Source organism: Phalaenopsis equestris, unplaced genomic scaffold, assembly GCF_001263595.1.
Source record: "Phalaenopsis equestris unplaced genomic scaffold, ASM126359v1 Scaffold000761, whole genome shotgun sequence".
NCBI lineage: Eukaryota > Viridiplantae > Streptophyta > Magnoliopsida > Asparagales > Orchidaceae > Phalaenopsis > Phalaenopsis equestris.
In genome coordinates this window covers 1,936,434-1,947,846 of record NW_018165201.1, presented here as the reverse complement: position 1 = coordinate 1,947,846, position 11,413 = coordinate 1,936,434, and the positions used below count along the sequence as shown (strand labels likewise).

Here is an 11,413-nt window from a genome sequence, read left to right as displayed (position 1 = left end):
TCCAACGGGCAACTCCTCAACCAAAAATAGTGTCGACAGTGCAATGCAATGTCAATGATAACTTATATGTGATAAAATAAGGCTAATCAAGTTAACTCAAATCATTAGATCTACCTGATTTTAGCAGAGTGTGCGATGGTGTTTTGGACTAGATATTTTGCTCAACTAAGGTCTAATTTGCTTGCATTGATCATCTTCCTTAAGGGAGGGCCAACAATGTGTGTTAAGTTATGGTTTTATATTTCTCAATATAACCCACAATTATTGCACTATGTAGTTTAAAGATGACTTGCAATTCCGTCACTATATAATTTAAAAAGAGATGGTCACAAAAGTACTTGGAAGTTATAGAATTTGAAAGAAGCGACGTAAAGATTAAGAGATAGCAAGTTAAAAAAAGTTTAGAGTTACAAATTTTAAAGGAAAAGCATTATGAATCCAAACAAAGAAAGGAAAAAAGTTGTGTAAAAGAGTTCATACACTAGAATTGTGTAGTTATTAGCTAAGATTGGTAAAAAAAAAAAACATGAGTTTATTTTTTTCAAAAAATATGAGCCTCATTGTAATCAATGACAAATGTACCCTTCACAATCCGCTTACTCCTGAAGGATATCGTATTCTTTGTTCAAGTGTAGCGCCATGGAAATATTCAGTTCATCTCTCCATGGCCATCCTGCTATCTCTCTGCCATCCATCCATTTCTCCTCACCAGAACCATTCCCTTACCTCCCGGCTCGTGCCCCTTACGGCGGGCTTCTTCTGCTTGCCTTTCTCGCGGCGTGCGGCCATTCTCGAGATTGCTGCCGTGTCCCTATCCTTAACCTTACCGGCGTCTGCCATGGGCTCATCTTCACCGAATGCAGCCCTAGATGGAATCTCCAACACGAGATCCTGGTTTCAGTTCTTTGGCGATGGATTTTCCATCCGCATCCCTCCGTTCTTCGAAGACGTAATGGAGCCTGAGGTGAGACCTATCGGGGCAATGGGATCGGCATTGCTCTCCTTTCGTGTTGCTATCGTTGTCTTTTTTCGTTATTTGTTTATTTAATTTTTCTTTTTTAGGTTATGATGAGTATCTGTGCTCTTCATGAGGCATGTGTTAAATTACTTGACGTGGCTTTGCTTGAAAACTGTGGCTATCGAATTTCTGAGTTGAGATTTTTTTTATGAATCACCATTGATAGAAGTATGTCTTTGACTTTAATATTGTTCTATTTCAAGATTTTGATAGTTTTTTCTACATGCTCAGGCGGAGATAGAGCATCTGTTGTAAAGGCTGAAAGACCTTTTAATATAAAAGCTTGAGCTGTTTACTTGGATTCATAGTTGTGGTCAAAACTAATTTACTTTGTGCTTTTGGGTTCATACCTGCATGGAGGTAGGATTCCAATTGGTGGCTGCGTATTCATTCAGTAAAAGCTCCAAGGTTTATTTGTGAAGAAACAAGAGATTTGTTTTGTTCAAAAGACAGATCAATATTGTAATTGGATTCCCTCCCATTTCGGTATTATGGTTTGTTTAGATCTACGGTTCATGTTTTCTTATGGCCACTAGATTTAGTGATTAATTTTATTCAAAGATTGGGAGGATACTCTTGAGTAGGCAGATATCCTGGCTCCAGCTTTTGATTGCTTGTTCTATGACAAAGATTCTTATAATTTTTTATCCTAATGTGGTGCATTGTGCATGAGGATGGATGATAAACTCCATTAAGACCTATATTTTTATTGTTCAATGCTTTTTTATGTTGACCTTAAGCCAAAAAGTTAGGAAGCCTCGGCTGTGACAGAGTAGCTTTAATTTAAGGATCGCGAGGCTGCATCTACATGCATTAGGTCATGGTGCTTCTGACCATTTACATTGAGGAATTAAGCTTGTTAATAATTTTAAGGTGTAAGTTAGTGAGCATTGGTTATTATTGTTAGCGCCTTGTTAGCAATTATGGCTTACCTCATCCATGCAATTTTTTTAACAGTCAATGGTAAAGCTTTCTTGCTGTATAGATGTGATTTGCAAAAGTATTATCACTTTGTAGAGTGAAAAATGCTCCTTGGGGATGAGATTGGTTTTCCTTAGGGGGTTTTTTGGCTGCAAGCAGGTTTTAGCACTGGTAGAATTTAATAAATCCATAAATCATAAATCCAATGAATCCGCCCTACGCCTTGGTCTAGTAAATCTGGATTTAAGCTAATTCAAGATCATAATTTGGGACCCTAAATCCGAAAATTCATAAATCCACGTAACTCCTGCATTTTGGCGTTTGGCTGGGTTTAGTAAATCTAGTGCTAAATCCTATTAAAAATCGCTAGCAAACATTTGCTTATGGTAAATTTATGCTTGGGCATGTATTTTAGTATTGTAGATTTCATCATCTCCCATTGGGATGGTGATGTGCTCTAATATTAAATTTGATGTGCTCGGATACTAAAGTAATATGCCTTTGTTGAAGATCTTAAAAAAAATTGTTATCTTTCTTGCTTTTGAATTACCTTTAATTGTAAATTTTCTTCTTTAATAAACTCATTAGATGTGAGAGTGTTAAAGAGATAATTAGTGGAGAGAAGAAGGGTTGAGGTTTGGTAGAAGTGGGGATCTCGAGAACTCTTTGTTTCAACGAATGAGAATGGAAGGAGAGAAAAATGTTTGAGAGAGAAAACAAAGCAGAGGAGTAAAATGAAAAATCGCTTTCAAATTTAATACATATTAAGATAAAATTAATAATTCATTTGTTTCCCTATTTATAGAAATTGTGTTTCATGGATAAATGAAACTAATTCAAATTTCAGGAAAAGGTACTGTAATGAAAATAATAATTGAAGCAATAGTTTTTCATGATAATCGGATACATAAAAATAAAATGAAAGTGCTAACATAATCTAAATACAGTCTTGATGCATGCATTGTATCACATAAATTTTCTTAAGGCTGATAGATCCTCATACTAAAGAGTTAAGTCGGAGCACTTGCCAAGTAAGTCTAGTCTCCATGAAAGAGGTTGTGGTGGACTCAACTAATGGATTTTTCTTTAGTCAGTGACATCTATAATTTCAACGTAAGAATGGTGATCTAGAGGCATTTGATTCATATGCCACCATGCTTTATAGAACTTCATATGAGTATTGCAGCTTTATAACAATGGAAATAAAACTCAACATGCATGTTTACCGAGAAATATGGAAATTGATATTTTCAGGAGGGGGCTTTTTATAAAGAAAATTTTTTGCTTGCGGACTATTTTCCTTTTTTTTATACGGGGAATTTAGTAATTAATGGACCTAGGTGTTAATATGAGTGGTTTGCCTATAAATACCCCTTCTAATATGTTTGAAATTAGTTTTTAGCTTAGTTTCTGGCTCTTGAGAATTTGAGGGTAGATTCTCTATTTTTGGATAGGAGAGGTAGAAAGAAGATCTTAGTACAGACCAGGACTCAAAACCATCCCTTGTGCTCAAGATCAACCCAGTTGATTATTTTAAGAGCTGCTGAAAATGAGTGGCGTTCATTTCCAGCTGCAGGGAATTCTGGTTGGGCCGGATTGTAGGTTCAAGGACCCTTGAAGCGGTTGTCCAAGGACTGGAATTAGAAAGAATGATCTAAAGGAAGTTTTCTTGATTGAGTGGAAGGGTCCCTACATCGATTTGGCCATAAAACATTCACCATATCGTCAGTGAAGCCAAGGACCTGCACTGACGAGATTGCTGAATGAAACCAAGGAAGGGGAATATCCAGAAATTGGAAGAAAGCTCTTATCAAGCTGTGGTCTCGGTTAGATCAATTCAGACATTAAAGACTAACAAATTCATGAACTAATAAGATTTTTTCCCACCTTAGGTTCTCTGTTTAATTTATTATAATCTCTCAGTATTTGGGCATTGGCTACCTAATTTGCATTCCATGGCTTACAGGATAGATGGAAGAAATCCAGCCAAGCCGAGCTAGTTTTGGATGAGCTGCTCTTGGATAATAAGAAAACTCTTTAAGATTCAAGATGTTGAAGTGGGAATTGAAGCAAGGTTTATGGAAAGATCTCTTGAAGAAGCAGCTTACAATTTTGTACTAGAAAGTTTTTTCTATGAAAATGCTTAGCTTAGCGGTTAATTACTTTCTATGTTGTTTTTTAGTTTGAAAAGTCCTTGTCATATTTACTTAGGTGCCGTTTGGGATCAATTTTATCTTTTGTTTTATTTTTTGTTTTTCCTTTTGTTTTTAAAAACATATTTGTTTAGTGTTATTTTTTATATTTTTTAAAAACTCAAAATAACATTTTGAGTATTTTTAAAAACAATCATATTTTAATCAAATAATATTTTGTTTCAAATCAAAACATAAACTAAACAAAATAAATACAAAAACAAAAAAATAAAATACAGAAGTGATCTTAAACGTCAGCTTGGCTTCTCATTTTGGTTGTTAATTAGTTTCTTATAAAGTTATTGGTGACATTTAATATTGCAAAGGTTTAAGTCTGGTCTTCCTTTTTTCAATGTCAGAAACATTTCAAGGTTCTATGGAATAATTTACATGTACATTAATGAATCTGTTAGCAAAATCATCAATAAAAAAGCTTACTTACATTTTATCCCCATGTAAATTCAATAATAACATTTTTCAATAACCAAAAGCCTTGAACTTAAATGTTGTCTGCTAAAGTGGCGAACTAAATGCTTATGTATAAAAGATTTGGGAAATTTACATATATAGCACACAATTCTTATTTATTTACACATCTCAACCTAAAATTTTATATTTACATACATAGCACTTTGGTACTTTGAACCTATGCATGAAAATGTGTATTTCACTTTTAAAAAGTGGTAGCAGTGCTATTTTTGATAAGATATTAAAGATTTGAGTGCTATGTGTGTAATTATGAAAGTTTGGGTGTGAGATATGTAAATACATGAGAGTTGTGTGCCATGCATGTAAATGCCCAAAAGATTTTTATGGCAGACGGTAAAGTTTCCCACCCTATGCTAGTTATGTTTTTTGTTATCATATGTATTACAGCACTGCAGTAAATGTTCCCCTCTTTTCCTGTTCATTAGGACTTCAGTGCTGGACAAACATTTTATGGTGATAAGGCAAAACCTAAGATGTTTGCTGCTCGTTTTGCTTCTCCTGATAGGTCTGTGTTCATCATGGTTTCTACTCCAGTAAGTAGGGATAAAATTTTGATGTTATATTTGTAAAATTGCTATTGCTATTTACGATGAATACTGTATTTTTTTTTTTTTCGCTGAAGATTTTATGATATACATGTTTATTTTAAGATCATTGATACGTGATGATATGATAGAAAGTTTATTATGATTTATAAATCTTTCTTTACTGTCCCACCTTAGTTCTTCTACTGTTCCTTTAATTTCATGTTTTAATTCTAATTTCACATAATCAATGAAGCATTGATTCTGCTGGTTTATATGCATATCAAACTTTATTTTCTCTACTCTTTTTTATGGGTGACTGGTAGATTTTGAGATTGGTGATTGCTCAAAATCTGATCGAACATATATTAGCTTGGCACTCAACTTGGTTCAGTTTTGAACCAGTTTCAGTCTAAGCGGGAGCTTGATTAAATTTGAATTGAGCGAGACTGAAGTCAATTATTATTTAGTTTATTTATTATTTTATTTTTTGTATCCACATGTGTGTACACTTATATAAATATAAAGCTAGTTGTAGGCTGGCTTGATGCCATTTAGTTTTCACTTGAACTTGGTTCAAAGATAAGGTCTTCACAAAATTTAGCATGTTGAGCTCCGTTGGACATCAATCTAAATTTAAAATTTGTTTATTTTTCAATCTAAACTAATAACATTGTTTCTCATGTAATAAAGGAGCTTTAAGATATTATCAGGGGAGTCCTGCAAATTTTGTATCATTTCTCTAAAATATTAAACTAAATTATTGTAATTGCAAGCTAGAACATCATTGTATCATTATTTATCTGTGTGATTTCCAAATTATTCTTATAATTGTGTTATGAATCTGAATTATATTGGCAAGTACATGCATCCTTATTATGGATGCAATTATGACACTTGAAATTAGCAAATTTTATTTAAGTCTTTTCTTAAATTGAGCTGGTAAAAGCAGTTCTAGGATAATTCTTTAATTTGAAGGATTTATTTGGAATTAACTCAAGACCTTTTTTGATTCGAATATATGTGGACTACACTACCTCTAGTCTCCGTCCGTGCCTTTATGATCTTGTACGATTTTTCTTGTCCTATCTTTATTCTATTTCATTTTTTCAATTCCTTTATTATATTAGAAACCTTTCAAAATACATTCATGCTATTACCTTCACATCTAATATGCATTTCATATTTTTTTTTGTCAGATCAATCGGAGACTTATAATTGCAACAATTAACTGTCAATTTCTATAAAAATATTGTTAGTGTTGGAGCCTGCTACAGAAGTCCCGAACAGCGCCTACTCCCGATCGCGAACGGCGCCTACTCCTGATCGCGAACGGCGCCTACTCCCGTTCGTGAATCGACGCGATCCTTCCCGCCTCCGCCTCTCCCATATTCGCGAAACTCCCGTCTCTCGCGCACGCGAACAGTCGCGCCTCTGTTTCGCGCGCGAAGCTCGCGACCCTTCGCCTGAAACCGCTCCCGCCTCCTCTATTTCGCGAAGCGAAGCGAAGCATCCCTTCGCTTCCTTTCTCTTTGTGATAAAAAAAGAGGCTCTCCTTGGGATCTTGTGGATACGAAGTCACGATGTTCTTCTTTGGTTTTCTTCGGGATAGAGAAAAGTTTCCTCGGCAGAGGAAGAGAAGTGCAAGAAGTAATTTCTTGGGGCAGAAGGAAGAAGAAAGAAGAAGATTGTTCTCTCTAGGCCTCTTCGTGGTGGCTTGTGACAGAAGAGAAATTGAGTTTATTTGTCCAATTTCTCTTGTACGTGTTTCTTATTCGGTGTATCTCTGTGTAGAGAGAGAAGAACAAAGAGAGCAACGAAGAGTGAGAGATTCCTCTTGTAAGTCGAGGTGATCGACTGGTGTAAATGCTTCAATTAGTAAAATCCTTTGCAACTCCGTGGATGTAGTCAATTTGCCGAACCACGTAAATCTGTGTAAATGTGTGTTCTTTTGGTGTGAATTTTCTCGTGTTATTTTATTCGCTTCGTCGTCGATCGTTTTAAATTTCATATACACCACAACAAATATGACAGTTAAGAAATTATTTAAAATATCTTAAGCTGTATAAAGCAAGTAATAAAATGCTAAAATAAAAATGTATCTTAAAGGATGCTAATAACTCCAAAATCAATTCTTAGAATACATGAGATAAAAGAAAATTAAAAGGTGCCAAGCAACACAAATTTGATATGTTTATATGGACGACCAAGCATTTTAAAGAAAATTGACCAAAATGAATCAAATATTATTCATGATAAATTATGCACTTTCAAACTTGACAAGATACCTACATGTATCGCTTAGATTGAAAAGGAAAGTTTTATTAGACGGTGGTGAGACCTGTAATGCTCTATGGCGCTGAATGTTGGCCTTTAAAAGAGAAGCATAATAATAAGTTGTGTTGCCGAGATGAGAATGATTAGGTGGATGAGTGGCTTTACACTTATAGACAAAATGCGAAATGAATATTTGTGATAGGGTTGGTGTAGCTCCTGTGACGGACAAAATTAGAGAAATTCGTCTTAGATGGTTTGGTCACATTAAACATCGACCATCTGATGATCCGATTAGGAGAGCAGATGTTTTAGATTCGACTTGTGTTAAGAAAGGCACAGGTAGACCTAGGAAGACTTGGGCTTATTGTATTAAAAATGATCTTAATTTACTAGAACTAAATGAAAATATGACACTAAATAGGACGCAATGGAGAAAAATGATTCATGTAGCCGACCCCACGCAGTGGGATTAAGGTTTTGTTGTTGTTGTTGTTGTTGTAAACTTGACAAGATACCATATTTCTTTATGGCATTCATTATCAACCAAATAATTGAAATGTGATTTTTTTTTTGAACTTTTGCTTTAAAAAAACTCTAGACTTAAAAAAGAAGGTCAATCATTGTTTAATCACTCATCATAGAATAATATCAACAAATAATGCCTTAAGGATCACCTTATCAAATTGCTCGATTACTTTATCAAATATTTTAGCCATGAATTGTTAAGCTTCGTCTTTAGTGATACATGTAATTTCTATTAGAAGCTTAGGTTTACATTTATGAATTCATTCTGATTCTAATTGTAGTTTTTAAATTTAATTTTCAATTCAGGTTTTATTAAAAAATAATCTTATATATAAATTTCCACCCTTTTTTTAGAGCAAGAGCCCAAAATAGTCCCCTGACTTTTAAGAAGTGACCAATTCAGTCCTTGAGTTTTAAAGTGCTCCGTATTAGTCATAGATTATTAAAAATTGATCCAAATTGGTCCCTAGGCCATATTTCATTGTTAAAGTTAAAATCAATCGTTTAACTTAAAAGGTATTTTAGGAATAAAATTTTATTTTTATTATTAATCTATTTTCATTTGTAATAAATTATTTAAATTTATGAATGAGGATAAATTTTTATTTTATAAAGTAAATAATTATGTTCACATTGTCGTGATTAATTGTTTAGTGAACTAATTAATAACTAATAAAATTTATTAAATGAATTATAATTTAATATATTTTTTTATTAATTAATTATTAAATAGTTATATTTATATTTATCTAATTATAATTATTTTTTATAACAAATCAATTAATTAAATTAATGAAAATCAACTTAATTGAAAACCGCTTAAAACCCCTCATCTAAGTTCCGTCTCTCCCTCTCCCGGGTTCAGTTAAAACCATTGCCTTTGTGACCGAACACACAATATAGTTTCGATCATAGCTAGCTAAGAAGGTAACGACGGGATTTTGGTGTATGATGACCTCCGAAACTCTCATCTTCCTCATCTTGCTCTGCTCCTACCTTAAACCAAAGTACCCTCGTCTTTCTCTCCCTTTGTCCCACCCACCTTCTCGCGCTTCAACTTCTTTGAATCCAGTAAATCCATCTTCTAACCGGATTTAGAAAATCCTAGATTTAAGGCAAAACAGGGAAAAATGAGATTTAGATTTTTTTATTTGACTTTACCTCAATTAGCCTTGCAACATCATTGAATTAAACGAGAAATTTGATACATGATTAATTTAGATGGATTTTCAATAGTTTGGGATTATTATGCAGCACTTTACAACTCCGAGATTAAATTGGTCAATTGTTGAAACTCGGGAGACTATTTTGGGTTTTTTCTCCTTTTTTTTTAATAGGTTTAGGTCCTTTTTGGGAGTTGATTCAATCTCTCATAGATTGAAGTTTAGATATGATTTCATATTCAATTTTGATTTCACATTCAAATTTTGACACTTGCTCATGTATAGCTAGTGTTCATTTATAGGTTATAATTTAGGTGCAAATTCAGATTTAATAACATCAAATATTTATTCGTACCATAGGAAAAATCATCTTTTGCATATAATGCATTTTGAAAAGAATATTCATTAACTAATATTTTTCTGATAAGATTAATGTTAATAATGTGTGATTTTTTATTTTTTTTATTTTTGATAAGATTTAAATAAAGTGTTTATTTTTGTTTTGGGACTTTAATTTCAACTGCAATTGCCTTGACATAATGATTGTAACATACCACAATATTCAAATAATTCGATTACGCCTCCAATGGCATTTTTGATGAGTTATAGCTTAATTTATTTCTAATCTCTCACTTAGACCTTTTGATTAAATATATTGTGCTAACAAAAGGTTTAGTTGGTAATAATATATAGCTACAAGATGTGCAAACCTTGCACAATATTCAAATACCTCATATTCACTTTGTTTATAATGCTTAAAATGTCCATTTAGCTGCTCTATTTATTCTCAAAATGATAAAAATTTCTGCTCAGGATTATTTAACATATTTGCTCATGGTGATTTTATTTTTCTTGTAGCACTTCGCTGAAATAATTGTCTCGCTAATTTCATTTTATTAATTTCAACACTATCGAAATAAAAAAAATATAGCATTCAAAGAATCTTCTAAATTGCCTATCCAACTTGAAAATTTCTAAGGCTATGCCTCCCGTCAGAAGTAGGAATTTTACATCATGATAGTTACATTGTAATTGTTTAAACACAGCTTATTTGATCTCTTTTAACTTGCTTCGTTTTTTTTAGTTGACCCAACTTGAAAATTTTTCTTGGCATAATGCTATGACCATAGGCTTTGATACAAAATTTGATGCGGGAAGTTTTTGGGTTTAAGATTTTCCTAATTCAATTCTATGATGGAATATAAGATCATACAGAGAAGTTTAAAATTTATGCTTTGCCAACCTTTTTTTATGCAAAAAATTCATTCTTTTGATGTGAATCAGAATGTATATCAAACTCACTCCGTATGATAATTTAAAATCATCCAAAACTGCAATTTTGAAAGAAAAAAAGAGGGATAAAAATTAATAATTCACCAAAATGTTTATCTTGGTCTTATGCTATTACAAAGAGAGAGATTTCGCTAATTATTTTTTTGAAGGCTTGCTCTGTTGAAGAAAATTCACATCAAATCAATACACCTAATTTTTTGAATAATTGAATGAGTTTTACATGTTTAGAGCCCCTTATTTGTAAACAGAATTAAACCAACAACTGGAAGTTTTCCAAAGCCGTAGAACATGGAATAAATACAGAACGATATCAAGTTCACTGTTTAAATTTCGGTAAAATAATGAGTTTTGGATCTCTGCTAGATTGAAAAATTGTAAATGATGTACATTGAAATATAAGGATTAGTAGTAACGATGTAGTGATTTTCACGAAATCAGGGAACCAATAAGAACCATTTTGTTGGAGACTCAAACCAACATCAACATGTTCTCAATATGTTCATCATTTTACACATGCTTATAACAAAATTAAAATATGTACTATGGAATTAACTAAAGAAACTGAAAGCTCAAAGAACAAGGTTCTCACTTTCATTGTTCGTATCCTGATAATATGCGTTTGGCTTGTTTTCTTACTAATTTTGTTCCCATGTGTTATTGTTTAATCATCTAAAATATTTGGAGCACACGAAAGCATTTATTTACCATGTGGTTATATGAACTTTGTTCAATGTGCATTTGTCGGAACATTTTGTGATAAAATTGTGTTTACGTTGATGCAGATCTGAAGTTTTGACTGTGGTGATTCGGCCATCTAATCAACTGAAGATAACTTTTCTAGAGGTATTTAATTTTTTTTGTTTATTGAGTATGATAGCCTTTATGTTTGCTTTTCTTTCTATTGTCTTAACTTGCTTGTGCTCATGGAAAAAGTTTTTTAAAAAATTGAATAATTAGGATTAAGATATGAGGTTCATAGAAACAAGGAATGTTCCTTTTATATATATATAT

The 11,413-nt window shown here is 32.7% G+C and overlaps 1 protein-coding gene across 2 annotated transcripts in view; it reads left to right on the top strand.

Moving 5' to 3' along the window:
• Positions 1 to 614: 614 nt before the first annotated feature.
• LOC110030777 overlaps positions 615 to 11,413 on the top strand; it is a 32,440-nt gene continuing 21,641 nt past the window's right edge. For both annotated transcript variants that reach the window (XM_020733689.1, XM_020733690.1), the window contains exons 1-3: positions 615 to 964; positions 5,046 to 5,125; positions 11,185 to 11,245. In XM_020733689.1, coding sequence (XP_020589348.1) covers positions 665 to 964; positions 5,046 to 5,125; positions 11,185 to 11,245 — 441 coding nt within the window. In that variant the 5' untranslated portion in view covers positions 615 to 664. The remainder of the gene's footprint in view (positions 965 to 5,045; positions 5,126 to 11,184; positions 11,246 to 11,413) is intronic.